The following is a 20,848-nucleotide window of genomic DNA, read 5'->3' as shown; positions in this document are numbered from 1 at the left end:
AGCAGTGACACACGCGGCCCAGCTGGTTGACAGGTGTTTGATTTGTATTTAACAAGTACCTCACACAATCCAGATTTTTTTTTCTTTTTTTTTTCTTTTTTTTTACAGATACTGAGAAGCTAGTCAGCTGATGCTTTTTCTTCAGAATTAATACTCCTTTCACTATGCTCCCTTTTTGTTGTGAATGGCAGTTCTGATTTTCCCTTACAAATGAAGATAATATTGTTTTAGTTTGTAGTAAGACAGACACTAAATAGGAGCAATTAATCCATAGTTAACTTTATTTAATAGTTGTAAGCTGTTACCTTTACATGTGGAAGATGCACAACACTTTATTTATAGCTATTGACAATAAGATCTCAAGAAATTTTTATTTAGCTGTCCACATCTTAGAATGAAAATTCTTTTAGAGAGTATGCATGGAAGGAGAATGCCAGACTTCTGGGGTATAGCTGTTAAACTCTGTGTTTGTGTGTCTTCCCATAACGTGAGAAGGTCTTGGGACTTTCTTGTACAGTGTAGCACAAGCCTGGAGTAAAAGAAATTCCCCACCCAGAGGAGCATACGGTATTGATAGAGATACACCCAAGGCTGCGAGGGAAGAGCGAAAGTGGGAAACTGCTTAACAGACGAGAATAAATAGTGTACAATGCTATTCCTTACTGATTTTCTTGTAAGCTACATAACAGCACACTGCGTAATGGGAGAGAGATTGTCTCAATGGTGGCCTGTTTATTTAATTCCACTTTGGGGGTTTTGTTTTGTTTTAATAACTCTGAGTGGAAGAAATTATGATCTTTGTGGCATTTGTTAGTCAGTGCGTGATAGCAACTCTGCTGGCAAAACCAGCAGTGGAAATAGTAGACTATCAGGATGCTCTTACAAATCATCTTTGATTAATGTGAACTCTCAGAGCCTTAGCTGGTGGCATGTGTAATGTCATGGTGACTATGGCCACTTTGTCTTCCCTTGCCCCATTTCTTCATGCTTTAGTCTGAGCATTTTTCTTTTCTGGTATCAAGTCCATGAGATGGAAGAAAGTGAGACTTCAGGAACTGTTAACAAAAATGCGTCACTCTTTGCAGTGACAGGCTTATAATGCCAGTGTTGTAAAATAGTCAGAAGAAATGCCGCCCTGTAGAATATAGTGTACTGGTAGTACTTCTGCTGAACCTTGGAAGAATGAGAAAGGAATGCAGCTGGAGAAATGGCTGTCAGAGCAGTGTTGATTCTCTAAATAAACATTGGGGTTTAGTGAGAGGATGATTTAAAAACTCATGCAGAGAGAGCCTGTGTCCCTTGGATAGTGGACTAGCTTCTTTCTGTCAGGCATCCCAGATGTGGGATATGGAGTAGACTAGTAAGCCTCAAAGAGGTTAAGCAAAGGGCCTGAAAGGAAAAGTTACAACCCTGCTAGGCTGAGATGTTGCCGTTCCCCCCAAGGCTGCTCAGAATTTACAGTCATGGGCTACACCTGGAGGTTAACTTCAGGGAGCAGTTCCTAGGGCTCCTGTGCTGATGGTAGATCCGCTGACCCCAGATTCATGGGTGGGGAACTGTCTGTTGGAGTCCTAGATACGTGGTCCGTATATTCTCTTCATCCAAACACTAGCCCGTCTCTAAAAGACATCAAATGTCAGAAAGCATTGTTTTTGAAGTGAGGAGATATATTTCTTGGGAAAGCCTTAAACTTCCAAGTGTAAATGGAGACATGGAAACTGTATCTTGAACTGCTTTATTTATCAGTAGTTGATAGGAGGTTTGCAGCTACACAAGCACACCAACAATATGGTATTACAGAAAAAGTACTCATCTGAGCTAGTTCCTAGATTAGAAATTCCAGTCTATATGTGGTCTATTTATTTTTGATTCACCACAAATCCTTGCTCTTGCTACTGATTTTTTCATTTCATATCTGTGTGGCTAGACATTAGACTTAATAGTGTTTAATGGTCTGTGGGACAGATCTTTGTTAGTGTAAACTGACATCTGTACCAGCTAAGAAAGTGCTTCCTGAATCTTCAGGTTATGGAAGTGGATGATGATGATGATGATAATTCCTGGACTAAAGATGCCTCTGACATCTGAGAGATTGACCAATGCTGTTTACCTTCCTAATATACACTTGGGGCTCCAATTATTATGGTGAATATAATAGTCATAATATATTTTATTATTTTGAAAAGACCTCGGCAATTCATTAATATTGGATAGTGCTTTTTAATTTATATTTAACATTACTGCATTTCAAATATTATTTTAGCAAGGCTAATTAGATGAATTTCCAGTTCTGTTGAAACTTTAATAGGATTTAGATTCGCTTTACCACCATGTTATGGTTGGGTTAACAATAAATCAATAGGTGGTGTGTAAGTCAGGCAATTTTTCTTTTGACAGATCTACTGTAAGGGAAAAACCATAGTTACAAAAATCTGTCAGTTGTCCATGAGTATAAGATTACTTCAAAATTTTTCGTACTGTGTTGCTTCAGACGATAGAAATATCCAACTGGCTAGGCTTAATTTTCTAAACTGTTCATCCATAAGACATTATGAATCTTTGAGAACCTTTTGCAGCCAGAAGCCTATTTGCCAATTCCAAGTACTCTACAGTAAGCGTTCTCATGGTTTTTGTTTGCATTTTCTTTACACTCTGTGTATCATTTTCTAGGTCAAAGGAACTGGATTGTTTTCAAGCCCATGTTCAATTCATGTCTGCACTGCATTTTCAAATAACAATCGAAAAAAAAAATTAACATTATCCACTCTTATGTAGTATAGTGTGCTTCTTACCTAAGGAATGTACCTGGGTGGTGGGCCATTAAAAAAAGCTGTTAGTTGAGTCAAATGACTCAGTCTGAAAAGTAGAGGAAAAAATTGCAAAGGCCCTCAGGCTCTAGGACACAGTGAGGCAAAATGAGGAGAAGCGCTCCTGTTCCACTGCTCTTCCACATTGCCTAGAACTTGCCCCTTGCTTGTGAAGCTCCATCATTCCAGGCCCTGAGGGCTCCACAGTGGCTAATGAGTTTTCTGTCACAACCGAGGAACTAAACCCAGAGTACCCAAGGTCCTGGTTATGTGCTGATAATTCGTCTGCCTTCATTTTTTCTCCTCTATTTGCTGTTTAGTTCCTTGCAGTCCAGTTCTGTTCTGTTTGAAGTCAGTGGCATTTAGGAGTGGTGACTGGAAATGTGCCTTTGGCTTGGGGAAGAGTGGCTGGAAAGCTGCCCGGTGGAAAAGGACCTGGGGGTGCTGGTCGACAGCCGGCTGAATGTGAGCCAGCAGCGTGCCCAGGTGGCCAAGAAGGCCAACGGCATCCTGGCCTGTGTCAGAAATAGTGTGGCCAGCAGGAACAGGGAGGTGGTTGTTCCCCTGTACTGGGCACTGGTGAGGCCGCACCTCGAGTCCTGTGTTCAGTTTTGGGCCCCTCACTACAGGAAAGACATTGAGCTGCTTGAGCGTGTCCAGAGAAGGGCAACCAAGCTGGTGAAGGGTCTGGAGCACAAGTCTTATGAGGAGCGGCTGAGGGAGCTGGGGTGGTTTGGCCTGGAGAAAAGGAGGCTGAGGGGGAGACCTTATCGCTCTCTACAACTACCTGAAAGGAGGGTGTAGCAAGGTGGGGGTCGGTCTCTTCTCCCAAGTAACAAGTGATAGGAAGAGAGGAAATGGCCTCAAGTTGCAGGCGGGGAGGTTTAGATTGGATATTAGGAAAAATTTCTTTACTGAAAGGGTTGTCAGGTATTGGAACAGGCTTCCCAGGGAAGTGGTGGAGTTACCATCCCCGGAGGTATTTAAAAGACGTGTAGATGTGGCGCTTAGGGACATGGTTTAGTGGTGGACTTGGTAGTGTTAGGTTTACGGTTGGACTTGATGGTCTTAAAGGTCTTTTCCAACCTAAATGATTCTATGGTTTTGTGATTCTTGATGAAGACGGTCAAGATGGCGGCAATTGTCGCTTCTTCAAGGACATGCGATAATGGTGAATACCACTTGTATTTGCCAAATGCAGAAAGAACACCTGCTGACAGCAGAGGCTCTGCTTCTGCTGATACTTTTTTTGACTGTATAAAAACCACTCCTTGGCATCTATCATAAAGGCTTCAGTTAGTTCGTTAACAGTTTTCGAAAGAAAAAAGGAAAAAAAAGCAATATGCTGGCCTGTAGTTACGCATGAAAATAAATTGAGTGATCCTTTCATCTTGGGTCTTTTAGAACAACTTCTCTGACTTCTCATGTTGTGCGAAAATAATTTGTGGGAGCAAAATATAGGAACAGACTTTTGACTCATGCACTTTATTTGTGAAATATGTGTGCTTTATGTATTTGAATATAGAAATTGTGCAAGTTGCGTGCTTTTTAAGACATGCTAATAGCAAAAAAGGAAACAATGCCAACTAAAGAGAATGCAGTCTGGAGTAAGGAGCCCTGTGGCCATATTCTCTGAAGCTCCGAGCTGCCTCTGGCTGCTGATTCATTAGTTTGCATGCAAAGCACCAAAACCTAAATTTTCAAGTGTTGTTTAATTTGGAGTGTATTAACGCCTAGTTGCCTGAACAGATGGGCGAGTCAGAGCTGTCCCAAAGACTGGTATCAGGAAGGGTTGGGAATGAGGAAAAATTGATGCCTCCTGAACTCCGATTATGTTGTGAGGTGCAAATGAGAACAGTAGGGCTGTTCTAATTTGCTTTTCTCCTGAGCAGCTACATAAAAAAGCCACAGGAGCCCTGATCACTAGGACACAATGACACAAGAATCCTCTGACCAGCCCTCACCCACTTGGCCAAACCATTGGTGTACCTGCTCTGCTGGGGCTGCTGTGGAAGCAGGACAGAGCAAAGGAAACAAACGATTTACCTTTCACAAGCCCTTCTTCATCAGGTTTTTTTGTAAGGGAGGATCTTATGTTTGCTCACATGGGTCAAGTTTGTATCAAGGATAGCACAGAGGAAGTACTCAGGGAATACTGGTAGTTCAGCAGTAACCAAGTGGGAACAAAAGGATCAGTAGATGCGGTGAAACCAAAATCTCATAACGTTTAACAGAAACTTCCTGACATGACTAATCCAGGAGATTCACAGGGCAAGTCTTAGTAAATATCAGCTGAATATATTTTTATGTGATTAATATTCTATCAGGTGGTCCTAACCATAAACAGGAGCCTGTTTAAAGAAACAAGGAAATATTCCAGCAGGCTAAGGAAGGTGTCATATAATGGAGTATAATTGGTGTGGGATTTTTATTCGTTAAAGGCGAAGCTCTGCCTCCACTGGTGGCTCTGGACTGGCTCGGTACGTGCTCCACAGGGGAGGATGCTGCTCAAGTCCCCTGACAGTACGTTGTTGAACATTCCGCTCCATTTCTGCAATGCTAAAAATAGTTGTCCTCATTTTAAAACACCGGGCTATTAGATTATTCCAAGGGTCTGGCATACTCAGGGTAATGGCAGGCACGTATCCATAAATTATCAAAACAGTAAGTAGTGTCTGACTGTGCTGATTTTATTTCTAACAAGATGAGTTTCCTTGCTAATAACCCTGGAGTACCAAGCCTACTCTGTAAATCAAGCTCCTGGCAGTGCCCCAGTAAATTTAAAAATAAAAGGAAAAATGTTTGGTTTTCATATTGAGGACGGAGAAGCATCTGACTGCTGCTTGGTGGCTTTCTGGCTTGTTTTTTTTTTTTTAATTTTTCAGAATCATATCTGCAAAACGCTTAAAGTATATTACAGTAATTGTTTCTTTTTCCCAGCCTTGAAGAGACTCTCACAAAGTTCCAGCATGTTTGCCATTATAAATCATGTTAATGCCAGAAATGTTCCAAATAGCAAAACGCATTCCAAGTGATTGATATAAGTTTCTCTCAACTTTTTTTTTTTTTCATTAGTGATTAGTTAATGTGATGCCTAATTAATTTTTGGCACCATATTGTTTGGTAGTACAAGTAACCAGTGCACTTAATAAAGTTCACATACTTGTATGTTAAGATAGCCTCTCCTTTTATTTTTTTTTTAATCTTTTTTAATGTGAAAGTCTCCTATTTAGGGGGAAAAATAGCTAATTGTGGAAGTCAAGGTATAAAAATTAATGTAAATGCATTCTAAGGAACTTGCTAAGTACACAGATACAAAGCATCTTATTCTATCTTGAAAACCTTTTAGGTATAAACTGAATCTCTAATTTTATAGGGTATTGCAGTGCTATCACAAACTGCAAAATCAATAAATGATAAATACATTAAGAACCATGATTATAAATACACTGCACGTTTCCGAAATAGTTAAAGCAACCACAACATTAATAATTTTAGATTTAATAAGAATCAGTATTGATGTAGGAGGTTATTTCTGCATTGTTGTGTTGAAGGGATAATCATTTGTAGAATACTGATTAAACAGCGCAAGGCAAAACATCTATGACTTGTCTCCACAAAAAAACCCAGTGAATGTGTGTGTGTGGTTTTTTTCCAGTTTACAGTGATCCAATATAGCAGGCAAGATGAAGTATTAATATCTGGTAACTATTAGATTATGAAGAATTTTTCTGAATTCACACTGTAAATCTGGAGAAAACGAAGGACTAAGTATTACTTGTACTGATTAATTAGAATTTTTCCCCAGCACGCTAGCATCTATTTTTACAGAGAGGAGCTGGAAGGAAGATGTTGCAAACTGTGCCATGAGTAGAGTTAGAAAAATGCCATTTTAACAAGCTATTTTAAGCTGTATTTTAATTGTTGTGTATCATGAGTGCTTTGTATTTATTTGCTTAATTACTTGTATCATTTTGATGAGTAATTGTTCTTTTATTGGCTCTTTCTGTTGTTAAGAGAGACTGGAGTTTTTCCTTTGTCTCTGTTCTTTTTTTTGCGTCTGTGAGGCATTTGTCTTCTGTTTGGCTCGGACTCAAATGAGTGAACTTTCAAAACTTTCTTTTGTTGCTGAATTCTGGCTTGGCTACAAAACTGAATTGGATGGTGTGCAAGTTACTAGGGCAAACTTCTGTCAAAGAATTAAGAGCCATGAATGGAATGGAGAAAGCATTTGATTTTAGATTCCTTTAATAAGTCTCCTAAACTCTCACCTGAAGTCATATGAGCACGGATGAATTCTTCTAACAGAACTTAGCTTGGTAACTTTAGATTTAAGACCAAAATTAACGTACTTCACGGTGGCATGTTTCATGAATCTGTAAATGGGCGGTGGTTCTTAGCTTTGAGTGGCAGAGCCTGGTTCTCACTAGGTCTGTAATTGTTTAACACGCTTTGCTAAGAAGGAATGGAAAAGGAAACCGCTGCAATATTTTGTATTTTAATTCTAAATGAGATATTACTAGGTTTTTAACTGTACTTTTGCCTTGGAAAGCCCTATATTAAATGCAGGATTGAATTGTCTGTAGCTTTCAACTAAGAGCTATTGATTTATTTTTTTCTTTTGCTCAACTAGTCCTTATTCAGATATTGAAGATGAAGTTTACTGTGTTATGCAGCTTGGATGGTTACCTTTTAAAAACATTTTTGATTAACAAGGTGCTTCTTTGTACTTATGCTCAGTTGGTGAGCATAACTTTTAAGCATCTGGTTTCTTGAATGGAATTTACAAACCCAAATCAGATTCTTAATTTTCACGGGCAGTGCAAGGAGAAAATAATTTGGGGGGCAGGGGGTGATGAACAGTCAACTGTACAGGTAGCTTTTTTGCTCTTTTAAAACATGGGGTAGAGGAGGCAGTAATTTAGCAACATACACAGAAAATTCACTTAGGAAGTAGGAGCAACAGATTTTGTCTGCCTGGTTGCACAGGATCAAGAACTGCATTTCCTCCTGCTGAGTAGGTTGGGACTCCCCTAGAGATGGGGGCAAGATCTGAAACTCCCCTTTGAGCAGAGCCTAGAAACGAAACCAGCAGTCAGCTTCGTACGTACTACTCCCTGTGGGACCTAATGGTTTAAGTGTAGATCCCTGTGGGCTCAAGCACCTAGTAGGTATTAGGGAGAGAGTGGGGGCTGTGGCACCCTTGTTGGGATTTTAGGTACTTGGCTAGTATGCAAGTGTCTTCTGAAGTATTTTTTTCTGAATCAGGGCCTGAAATAAAACTTAAGAAAGATTTTCATGTGAACCAAACTCTCTAATCTTTTTTGTTGTCCAGTTGTCTGAAGGAATCTACAGCTGTATCTGCTGCATAATTAGATAACCTTTAATTGTTAATTGCCTAGTATTTTGAAAGTGAAATGTATTTTAACCAAATACAAGGCAACAGACATTAACAACCCTAGAAATCAATTTAGCTGTTCTGTAGTAAATGAATGAGAAGCAATACATGTCTAGATGTCTTTTTCTCTGAATTTAGCTCAGTCATGAGTCAGGTCTGTAAAATGATGGCTATGTACATTTTGTTTCAGGGGGAAGTTGGCTTAGTAGGTGCTCCTGGCATACCTGGTCTTACTGGTTCCAAGGTAAAAAAAACAAACCAAACCAACCAGTCTCATTTTATGTATTTTCATTCTCAAAATCCTTTTTGCTAGCTGTCCAATATGTACATAAATCGTACTTGAATTACATATTCACTTTCTGAGTTGTATGATGTGACAGAAGAACTTTACTATTAGCTTCTCTTTCAAAAGAGAAAGGGCATGTGGTACGGTGGCACAAACCTGCCTATCAGTATTATTTTGCAATAAGAGCAGTCGACTAACTCTCAGAACTGTGCAGATCTTTCCAGCCACAAGATAGCAGATTCAAGAATTTGAAATTTGAGTCTCATTGTCTCAGCAAAATGAGATGAGGGATGGCACCGCTTCTTCTACTCTTCCGTTTTGATCTTTTGCTCCTCTCCAGAGGTGGAATATTGTAGGAAGGCCAGAACTTGCAAAAAGAGACATCTGTATTATAGACCTTGCTGGTAATATTTGTTGAAGTTGCCTGACTCTTTTCATGGTCAGATTTTGTTTTCTGTTGATTGCAGCTGTGTTTAACAAGTATTTGGCATGAAATCTTAATGTCACATGTGTCTGTCCAGCTAATTCCTTTTAGAAAATTATAGGGGAAATAGTCTGCTGCTTCCACAAATTAAGGGACTACACAAAAATAATCATTATTTTGTTCATACTAAAATTTCAAGGAAGTGTTCTGCAGCGTGACCTTGATGCAAAGGGCTGATTTGTGTATCTTTAGGGCGGATGCTTCCTGTAATATAGCACGAAGGGAAGGAAGGAACTTATTTTCTGCAGATGAGGTAGCCAGCATTGAGTTCCACAACATGCTTACCACAATCTATCAATTTGTATGTTCAAAGCCAGAATTTCATTGACTTGTACTGCAGGTGTATTTAAAACACAGAAAATCAGATCAGCAATCCTGCAGTGAGTATCAAGACGAGCAGTGATTGTCCATGAAGAAGCTTGTGTGAAATATTTTGCCTAATTTAATGTGAGAGTTCTGCCACAGAAAGGAGAATTTAAGTCAGTCATAAATGTCTTATTTTGCAACTTTCACGTTTTTATTTCTGCAACATTCAAATTCTTTGAAGTAACTTACCAGTGGCTACCATTGTTATATTTTTTAATGCTGTCAGGTGGAAATTGCATAAACTTCTTTCTCTGCACTTTCTGTTGACTGTATTTCTTATTTTCTTTAATTGGAAATAATCTGTAAAAAATTCAAATACGTGCAAAAAATCTGGACACTTAGACTGTATTTCTGAAAAAGAAGGAATTTGTTAATCACCCCATACATTGCTACAGGCAGAGAACTGACCGACTGAGCAGCAGCATTGCTGAAAAGGACCTGGAGGTAGACATGAGGCTGAATTATGAGCCAACAATGTTCTCCTACTGGGAATAAAGTGAACCACATATTGGACTATGTTAGCAGGACTGCAGCTGGCAGATCAGGGGAATATATTTTCCCTCCTTTGCTTGGTGGTGCTGCATCTGGTGTTCTGTGTCATGTTTGAGGGGTCTTCGTCTTCCACCCTCACTTCTTCAAGAGATGTGGAGAAACCAGAGAGGGTCCAGCAGGTAGCTAGTGTATGCTCAGGGAACTAGAAAACAAGACTTTTGAGGAGAGTTTCAAGGAGCTAAGTTTGTTGAGCGTGGCAAAGAGGAGGCCAAGGAGCGATCGAGACTGTCCTGCAGGCCTAAGGAGCCCAGCTGGTTGATCTTCAAGGACAGCTTCCTAAAATCCTAAGAGCAGTCCATGCTGATGTGCAGGGAGTTGAGCGAGTATAGCAGAAGGCCAGCATGGATGAACAAGGAGCTCCTGGCTGAGCTCAGATGCAAAAAGAAAGTAAACAGTGGAAGCTGGGGTGAGCTACCCAGTAGGGATATAGCAACATTGCCAGAGCATGTGGCGATGGAGTTAGGAAACCAAAACCTCACCTGGAATTGAAACTTATGAGGGATTTGAAGGGCAGCATGACGGGCTTCTGTTAAGGGCATCCGTAGCAAAAACAAGGCTGAAGAAAATGTTGACCCACTGCTTAATAGGGTGGGGGACATGGAAAAGGATGAGAGTACCCGATGCGTTTTTTGCCTTGGTTTTCACTAACAAAGTTTGCCCTCAGGCCTTCCAGGTTTCTTAACCCTTCTCACAGAGTGTGTGAAAATGAACCATTGCCCACTGAAGGGGAAGAGAGTGTTAAGGAGCACTTGAGCTACTTGGACATTTGCAAGATACCAAAATGTATGCATCCAGGGGTGCTGGGAGAGCTGGCTGGTGTCACTGCAAGGCTGCCCTCTCTCATTATCAAAAGATCATGATGACTAGGGGAGGTCTCTGGTGACTGGAAACAGGCAAACATTCACGTTCATCTTCATGAAGGATCCAGGGAACCGCAGGCCAGTCAGCCTCACCTCTTTCCCTGGAAATATTATATAGCAAATCCTGGAAGGCATTTCTAAACACATGAAGGTGACTGGGAACAGCTAGTATGGATTCACCAAGGACAAATCATGCCTGACCAGCCATGATTGCCTACTCTGATAAGATGACTGTCTGTGTGGATTAGGAGAGAGCAGTGGATGTTGTATACCTTGACTTCAGCCAGGCTTTTGGTGCAGTCTCCAGTCATAACATTGTAGTCAAATCTGTGAGATATGGACTGGATAAATGGACAATAAGGTGGGTGGAAGATTGGTTGGATTGTTGGGCTCAGAGGTGCAATAACTGCTATGCAGTCCAACTGCTATCTAGTAACTAGTGTCATCCCCCATGGGGTGGTACTGGGGCCAGTATTATTTAGTGTCTTTATTAATAACCTGGATGATGGGATTCTCAGCAAGTTCATGGATGTTATCAAACGTGGGGAAGTAGTCAGTGCACTGGAAGGTAGGGCAGGAATGATATTCAGTGGGACGTCAACATGCTGGAGAAATGAGCTAGTGCAGAACTCATGAAGTGTTAAGCAAAGGCAAACATGAGGTCCTGCCTCTGGGAAGGAATAGTCTCATGTGACAGTACAGGTTAGGTGCCAAATTGCTAGAAAGCAGCTCTACAGAAAAGGAGTTGGGGGTCCTGCTGGGTGCCCTTGCGGTGGAGAAGGCCAACTGCATCTTGGGCTGCTTTAGACCATGGCCAGCAGATGAGGAGGAGTAACTGGCACTTGTGAGAGTGCATCTGGAGTTGTGTCCAGTTTGGAGCTCCCCAGGAGAGGACAAAGAGCAGCTCATTGGAGCGAGCCCAGTGGAGGCCCACCAAGATGGCCAGGGGCTTGGAGCCCGTGGTGTATGAGGGGAGGCTGAGGGAGCTGGGCCTGTTCAGCCTTAAGATGAGATGATTTGGAAGGGGGGTGTGGAGGAGCCAGAGCCAGACTCTTGTCAGAGGTGTACAGTGAAAGGACAAGAGGCAATGGACACAAGCTACAACCAGAGAAATTTTGACCCTATCTAAGGATCATTTTTATATAATGAATTGGGACTTGAGTAAAGACAGGATATGTAGTCTCACAAATAGGAAAGCTAAATGAAGAAAACACTTGGCTTCTAGGAATTTGTCAAAAATGAATGTTAGCTGTGTTGTATGTCCAACAGCTGGAGAAGAATGGGAATTGCAGAATCATAGAAAACCCAGGTTGGAAGAGACCTCAAAAGATCATCTGGTCCAACCTTTCATGAGAAAGGGAAATTAGATGAGCAGAACAGAAGTTGCATACATTCAGAAATTATTTCAGTAGTTAACCGCTCATTTTTCGGTGAGGACATACAGAAGGTTATTTCACTAGATCCCATTTTCCATGCTTTGTCTTGGGTGTGCTTCTAAAATTGAACCCTAAGCTGTTGATTGCATGAGTCACCCAGCCAAAAGAAACAAACAAAAAGCAGCCACTGTAGGCTGAGTCCACATAGTCTAGAACTATTTGATAATCTATACATCTGCACATCTCCAAAGCTTTGAATTTAATTCCCAGATGTGTAGTACATGAATGCTATACGAGTTGAAAGATTTGACAAAATGCTGCTAGAAATTTTGCAACTTGTAGCCTGCTGTTATAGTTAACCTTACTTAAACTTTAGACTTCTATGTAAGGAAATGACACTTTTTGAAGGGTGAAAGAATGTTTAGACATTGCTTATTCTAATTTTTTGAAAGTAATTTAGAAAACGCTATATGCTTTACTTTGGAAATTTTCCAGTCTTTTCATCTTCAGACCTGTAAAAATCACGTGTGTTGTACTGAGGCAGTGAGACTGAATTCTAGAGACTGGCAAAGACATGCAAACCATCTCCTGCTAGATGATTTGAGGGAGAAAGAGAATGTTTGGAGTTTTTTTATTAGGTAGTTTTTGTGCTACAAGTATATAATTTTGGCTGTATGTCTGCTGCATGTCTCACAAAACATACAAGTATATATTAATAAAGATCTAAAGCAAGGGTTAATCTTGTCATACTATAGCCAGGCAGCAGGCTATTTGATGAAGACATTAACATAGTAAGATTGTACATTAAGATCTTTTTCCGAGCTAAAAGTTATCAGATTGGAGCTGGAAGAGCATTATGACAGGTCTTTTAACTGAAAGATCATCCAATAAAGAATTCAATCTGCTGAAATAAGCTGAGTTAAAATTAATATTTCAAAACTCACCCCTTCTGTTTTTTGGTTTGGTTTGGGTTTTTTTTAAATACTTGGGTAATTGGATGTGGTTTTCAAAGTGAAAGGAATGAGGGTTTTTTTCAGTAAATTGTATCTGTATGTTTTTCTCAATTGTTTTGTGTTTTGGAGGCCTTCACAGCTGACCAGTCATATTTAAAAATTAAAATGAAAGTATTAATAGGAATAAATGTATTAAAACTGGTTCTGCAGAAGAATAGCAGGACTGTAATGAGCAGGTTTAGCATCAATGAATAGTTCCGAATTTTTAAAGCCAAGAAGATCCCTTACGCTGAATGGAAAAATGATTGACTATTAATCAACAAAACTGTGGAAACCCATATCCTTTTTTTGTAGACGTTTCACACCTTTTTGCATGAGAGACAATCAGTATCCAAACGATTTCTTCTGTTTTAATCCCATAATAAAAATTCAGTGCAATAAAGCTATTTTAAAGAATGCAATTATTTGAAAATGTTTGTGTTTGAGATTTTTATTTTATTGTGTGTTCTAGGGTGAACGTGGCTTTGCGGGTAGTAAAGGTGAAGAAGGTGAAAAGGTAAATTATTCTGTCCATGTTATTTATTTTTTGGTTTAACAATTTGATATATGGCCAACCAAGTTGAGCTTCATTCGGAAGGTCTTCCTTAACTCTTTCATGAATAAAATTCTTGGTTTTGCTATGTAAATGATTCCTGAAATGCTTAAGAACAAGGAGGTTTTTGTGCGTGTTAATCAGTGTCATCAGTGCTTCTTTCAGAAACACTTTTTTTTAAAGAAAAGATTTAATAATGAAGCCTAACAGAACCATAACCACTGGACTCCAGTAGTGTTTACTGCTATCTTATTTCTATGGTAACTAGTAAGTGTGTATTTATACAGTATGAAATGTATGATGAGATGATGTGTAGGTATTTATAGAACTTAATTATTGCTTTTATACATTACAAATGCACTTTTGTAGAAACTTACTGCGTTGGTCGTAACTACTAGATGTTTTACACACTTCTTTCCTAAGAACATAAGTTTACTGCAATAGCAAAATCTAACATTTGCTACAGCGTAACTGACCACCAGTTTAAAAGGGTTAATTTTCATTTATATGCTTCTGTGTACCTATGCAGTAGTTAACATGAATTTTGTCTCCTGTACGCATCTGACTCAGAGTGAATTGACTTCACTGCCAGTGGCCAAGCTGAATGCAGGTGCATTTATCTCTTCCTCAGACTGGAAGTTCAGTCCCTTTGCCTGATGGACTGGCGTGTTGCCCTAAGGACATTCTTAGTCTCCCGACAGCTATAAAACATTTCTGAGTGTAAATTCCAGGAGCGGCCTTTCCTTGTTCTTCACCAGTGGGTATCGGAAATGGAGCTTGAAGCAGTTTGTCCTAATTGCAGATGCTCTGCAGTGGCCAGAAATAGTTCAAAAGCATGTGCATTAAAATGAGAACTAAACTGGCCCTGTGGAAGGCTGTCTTGGCTGACAGAATGCCAGCCTGGGTTGCTCTAGGTGATGCAACCTAATCTTCTTATGTGGCTTCAGACAAGGAGGTCTTCACAGGTCATCAAAGGCAAGTCTGTGTTGAGGGACAAGTGGAAGGAAGAACCTGTTCTTAGCTTGCCTAGTGGGAATTAAAGTAATAGTGGTGATAGTTCATGGTTGAAACTTCAGCTCCTAACCATGTTACTGCCTGGTTACTGCTTTTTCACTAGTTTTGGCTGATTTGGATTAGGCAACCTGGATTAAGAGTCTTCTCTTGCATCATAGATAGTCTCTCTGTGCTTTAGCTCACTGTCTGAAAAAGGTGCAGAAAAGCATCTCTGCTGAATTTATATAACATAAAGATGAAGAACGACAGGTACTGCTATTCTGGCAATATTCAGATTGAAGAAAATGGAGAGTAGGTGGCAGATTCTGAATTTTAAAAAGTGCAATGTATTTGTGAGTTAGGCTGCTTTGGACATGGGTATATTCACTCGCCCACCACACCTCTTCAGAAGTGTCAGCCAGCTTTCTAGTGTTCATATATTAAAGAAAGAATGTTATGGTTTAACGGAATTTAAGCAGATTTAAAATTGCAGAGGTTTTTTTAGAAGGAAGTATTCCAGTAACCAGGAAGGAAGAAGTATCAGAAGTAAAAACGAGCACCCATAGCAACTAACATTTATCATGCGAAGATTCAGCCTCTAAAAAAAAAAAAAAAAAAAAGCACTTGTTAGGCTTGAGTGTTTCTAACTCCCCCGACAGATCTTATTTCCTCAGTAGCATCGTTATTCATCAGTTCTGAAGGGCTTGTGGATTTTTTCTTTTTTTTTTTTTTTTTTTTTTTTCAAAATTGCTCTGCAGCTGTGCTGTGCTTTCCTCAAGTTTTATGAATAAATTGTGTTTGGACATAGGCACGTGGTTCCAGCTGCTGCTGCCACTCTCTTTGCTCGATTTCCCTTATTTTAAGGCAGAGATAAAATGACTCAATCACTGATAGTCATATTTTTCTTACGTGGAAGCTGAGTCAGCACATTTAGACCATTTTTTTTCTTTCTGTCTTGTAACTTCAGAAGTTAGTTAAAAGATCCCATTTAAAAGTATTTCCGGTGTAGCTATTAACAACGGATTCAGCTGTCCTTCAAATAAAAGGAAATACACAAGTGGAAGGATCTTTATTTACCAGTGATCACTCAAAAATAATTTGGGACAGTCTCACCAGAAGCTACACATCATGACTTGTGAGGAAAGAGTGTGTTTTAAGATTATGGGAAGTAGGTCTCGGCCTGGGCTTTAGTAGTTACTCAATTTAGCCTTAATTCAAGTAATTATTGAAGAACAACGCCAAGTTTCCAGTTACCGAACTCCAGTGTTAAAAATGTATCAACACCTTTGCATTTTAACATACCATCACAAAATAAAATAGTTGTAGTAATTGGTGCATAACAAACATGATTAAAAAGCCTGGAACTTATTGATTTTTCCTAATACAAAAAATTCTGCCTCATCTTGTGTATTAAGGAACAAGATAGTGTTTGCACACTCTGTTTTGCATATCCCCTAGAGCGGGACACAGCTGCCTAAACGTGGGATATTTGCCATTCCAAACTGTCTGCAGAAGTACGTTAAAATGAACAATATTTTTGTTTTGGTGACCATATCATTCCATAGGATTGAATACTTGAAACCAGCTCAGCCTTATACCTCTCAGTTCACCAAATCCAACTAGTTGACTTTGGCTTTTATTGTACTACATTCTGCTTTGGCAGAGCAAGTGCTGGGGATGTCAGGGAGACATCAGCAACTGAGGCGAAAGTGAGTGATCATACGTAAGTTAAAGACACAGGAGTCATCTGTAATTTAAACTATTGAGGAAGATTCTTTTAGGCTGTTTAAAGGTTTCTTTGCTACACTTAGTTCTCCTTCAGGAATCCAGAAGTCTTGTTCTGCCTTCCGCCTTTTTTTTGGTTTTGGTTGAAGTTGGTTCTCTCTTACAGAAGCCTGTAGTGGTAAGGGAAGCTGCAGACTGTGTGTGCAGGTGTTATGCTGCAAGTTTTCCCTCCACGGGAAATATACTCTTATTGTAAATTTGTTTTAATTCTCCCTTGTATTCTATTTTCTTTGTGTTACTTAGATAATGATGTTGTCTTATATGATAGTCTTACAGCTGCAACAAAAACATTGGTCTACCTTCCTATAGTATGACTGAAAAAGTATATGTTGAGAGCGGTTTTAATTGGTTTGCTGCCAGGAAGGCAGACTGTATCGTTTGGATCTATCCTCGTTCTGATACTGTTCAGAATTGTCATTTTACAGTGTGGAATAGAAAGTATGAGTATTACACTTTATGATGATAGGAAGTCAGGAGGGACTGCTAATAACTAGAAGAAAGCTTTAAAATCCAGAATGTTCTTGGCAAATCAGAGATGCAGCCTGAAAAAAATAGGATCCAACACAGAAGGAACAAGTGCAAGGAACTACCTGTAGGGGAGAACAAATCTGAGCTGCGAAAAACCAAATCAAATAGTATCTACTCAGAAATTAAAATCTGAGGATTATTTGGATCAGAAGCTGAATCCAGGTAAATGAAGTCAGGCAGTTGCAAATGAAAGACTCTTAGTAAGATGTTTTAAATTGGAATATTGTCTGCAACACTAATTAAAGCCCTGTGCTATTTGGTATTGGTAAGGATTTCGAAAGGAGAGCCCTGAGAATGACTGGTGCTCAGGAACACATAACCGTTGAGGAAGGATTGCATGAATGAAGATTACTTAGTGTAGAGTCAGCTGAAAAGAAATATGTAAACAGTCTTCGAATTCATAACACTGCTGCGAAGAGGAAGGGAATGGTATATTTGCTGTGTCCATAGTGCATGCAAAGCAATGGACTGCAAGTGCAGCAAGGAAGATGCTGTGTAGCCATTAGGAAAGGGGTTTTAATTTTAACACTGTTGTTTATTATGGAAGTAATTTCCTCTTCCTGTGGTCTGCACTTTTTATCCCAGTTACAGAAAAGGAAATAAACTAAACAAAGGCTTGCTTCATGAAAATACAAGAGATCAAATTATCTTAAATGATTTTACCATTTTCTGTTAATAGCATCAAAGTTATGCAAGGTATCACTTACACTGATTTCTAATTGGATAAGCACAGAGAACAGTAAGACAGTTTCTTTTTCAAGGTATATCCTGGTTTGGTTATAATGCCCAGTTAATACTTTTCCGTGATAGGACAATAAAGCTCTGGAACAGGTTGCCCAAAGTGGTTGTGCAGCCTCTGTTCCTTGAGGTTTTCAAGACCAGCCCTGAGCAACCTGGCCTGACCCCATAGCTGAACCCTGCTTTGAGCAGGAGGTTGGACTAGAGACCTCCTGAGGTCACATCCAGCCTCAATTATTGTATGATTTTAGGAATAGTGAACATGAATGGGATATTCTTCTGATTCAGCACAGGTGTTCACATTATAAATCCACGTAAAAAAGTAGAACACTAAAAAGTGATAATGGTTTGGGGGATTTTCTTCAACTATTGGTGTGGGTGGGATGTGAATGTAGATTTAATTTACAGTATGTACTAATATTGTTCACCAGAATATGTTATAGGGAGATTTTTTAAGATGTGTGTATAGCATGACATCTGGGGGTAACCATTGCTCTTGCTTAAATATCTGATCACCTGTCGGCTGATGCTGTCACCCTCACAGAAGCTGTCGTGGAACACTTGTTTGAGTAGCATTGTACATGGTTGCTTGGATGATGGGGTGTGTATGCATTCTCTGGGATGTTTTTAGCTTAGGTTTGCTGAAACTCTATGAAACTGTTTATTTTCCAATGCAAATAGTTACAAATTAAATTGTTCAGCATAACTGAAATCTAAAGGTGTCTTCAAAATTTGTTAAGTACCAAAAAAAAAGAGAATCTTAAAATTTATTAGTATGAAAATTGCCATGCAGCTGTTGGGTTGTCTGATCGCAGCTCCATTCACCTGAGCTGTGGCAATTCCCATAGTTGAAGTTCTGTCCCTGCATCTTCTAAATACAGTTTTATTTACAAGGTGAACCCTCTGGTTTCATTTTTACAGCCTTCTATGTATTGCTGGTTTCTTCTTTCTTTTTCCATTTTTTTTTTATTTTGGACTGCTTTCTTCCAGTGTCCCAATGTAAAGCAATTACTTTCTGAAAAATAAAATCAGTGTAAGTCTCTGACAATTCAGCGTATGAAGGAGAGCCAGGCACTGAAATCAGTGACACATAAAATAAAACCTGCCTTTCTGATCAGCTTGTAGACAGAGTTTCTGAGACAGAGTTCTAACAATTAGAGATCTCTGATCCTGGTTTTGATACCTCTGGGAAATACTATAAATACAAAATAGTAAAAAAGTAATAAAATATGGAATAGGTTGATACAGAGGAGTACACGTAGAGAATTTCTGTATAATGCACCAACAAGAACTTGAGCCATATAGAAATTGCAGTGCAGTAAAGTTACATGTGTTCCTGCTTTGAGCATGTCACAAGTCTCCAAGTTGGAACAAAAAGCACAGAACCCCCAAAACAACAGATTTTAACAGCAGGGGAAACCCTGATAACAAAAGGGTCCACAAAATGGGCCTCCATTCTAACAACAAAGTTAGAAGCACCAGGTTTTCTTAAAACATATGCTTAAAGCTATCTCGCAAAATTTGGTGCATAATTCAATGACTCTCAGTTTACTCTAAATGGAAGAAACCAAAGACCACCAAACAAAAACAAAGGGCAGACTCTTAGCTCAAGCAGCACTTGGTTTGATTTGCTTAAATGCAGCCATTGGGGAGGAGATAAGTTACCTAGTTGTACCTCATCACTAGCAACTTAAAAAAAATTAATGTCAGAAATCTCAATACCCAATTATAAATGTTTTGTCTGTCTCAGGTAACCCTTGCCTCTCCAGCAGTCATCTTCTATGCTGTAATTTGTAGCTGCTTAATTTGCTGAGGCAAGATGTTTAAGTGCTTCAGTTCAGATGAATGGGCACATACAATGTTTTGAGCCTGGCAGCTGTTATAAGCTTAACCAAGAAATGGACTCTAAGTTAGGTCTGAGATTTTGAAACCTACAGAGGTTGAAATCTTATTTTTTATTATTTATTTTGATGCTTGAAGTATGTGCCTCTCTTGGGAGTTGGAATTGGCCCAAAGGCTGTTAGTTTATCAGACAAATAACCTCTGAGATGCCCTTTTCCTTTGTCAAATCTGTACTTCATTCTCTTTTATCTCCTGGCTCTTGCTTCCTTTGGTCATTCCAGCTAGTACTCTTTACCCAGGTCCCCCATTTTTCTGTCATCTTGTCTAACTTCTTGGTTAGAATATGTATTTGCTGTAGTATACTTCACAGATATGGTTCTTTCTGTAATTGAGCTAGAAAACTGAGAATTCAGTTTTGTGGGACACATGGAACCTGAACACCATATAAACTTCATTATAATTTGACAGCATGTGTGGAACAGATCTATATTTTATTTGGAATAGTGGTGATAGAAAAGCCAACACATTTATATGTTAGTTATAGCTGAGCAAACGTGACTGGATTATCACTAGTAGATAATAGTGATTTCACAGAGCTGGGAAGACTAAATTCCTTGCCTTGCTTAGCTGCTTCAAAATACTAGTATAAAATCCCTGTTTCTGTTTTAACTCAGAGAGGCAAGTAAGGTATGGTGTTATATAGACTAAATCACAGTACAGAAGACTCAGAAGTTGTGAGTGATAGAGTAGGAGGATGGCTGTGCTCTGGAGAGGGACGACTCAGCTGCAGTTTTCCTTGACTGGTTGCTTTCCTTTATAAAGCATATTCCCCTCTCATCTCACACTTGAAATAGAGGGTTTGAAAAGTGGATGTCATTGGAGCTGAGCTATGTAGCAGTGTATGTCCTGTGATATGCACTTGTAAACACTTGATCTTTGGTAAAATTATTATTTTACTGTAATTCTTTGATATTTTTCAGTAAAATGATATAAATAAAGTTACATGTATTTGACTAAGGGAAACCAAGAGTAAAAGCATAGTGATAGTCATTCATTATTTCTAGTTTCATCCTTTTATCTTTACTTTCTGTATGTTTTGATTGTGCTTTTGCCTGTGTATATATGTGAGAAGAGAGAAGGAATCTGGGGCTTGTCCAGCCTAAATGTAGAAAAAATTGTCATCTGCTTCATTTTCTTCTGAATGCAGGATGTTCTTTGTATATATTTACTATTTTGTGAAGTATAATTTGAATTATCCCAGGAAATAGGGCTTCCTCTATTTCCTTTA

General features: G+C 39.2%; 1 protein-coding gene across 5 annotated transcripts in view; it reads left to right on the top strand.

The window, feature by feature from the left end:
* Positions 1-20,848, top strand: part of COL19A1 (collagen type XIX alpha 1 chain) — a 199,407-nt gene that overhangs the window by 59,432 nt on the left and 119,127 nt on the right. For 4 of the 5 annotated variants that reach the window (XM_052781796.1, XM_052781797.1, XM_052781798.1 and 1 more), the window contains 2 exons: positions 8,396-8,449; positions 13,594-13,638. In XM_052781796.1, coding sequence (XP_052637756.1) covers positions 8,396-8,449; positions 13,594-13,638 — 99 coding nt within the window. The remainder of the gene's footprint in view (positions 1-8,395; positions 8,450-13,593; positions 13,639-20,848) is intronic. The other variant, XM_052781799.1, reaches the window with a different exon arrangement.

The sequence above is a fragment of the Harpia harpyja genome, chromosome 3, assembly GCF_026419915.1.
Source record: "Harpia harpyja isolate bHarHar1 chromosome 3, bHarHar1 primary haplotype, whole genome shotgun sequence".
Classification (NCBI taxonomy): Eukaryota; Metazoa; Chordata; class Aves; order Accipitriformes; family Accipitridae; genus Harpia; species Harpia harpyja.
The sequence above is the reverse complement of the archived record's forward strand: the minus strand, read 5'-3'. Positions and strand labels throughout refer to the sequence as shown.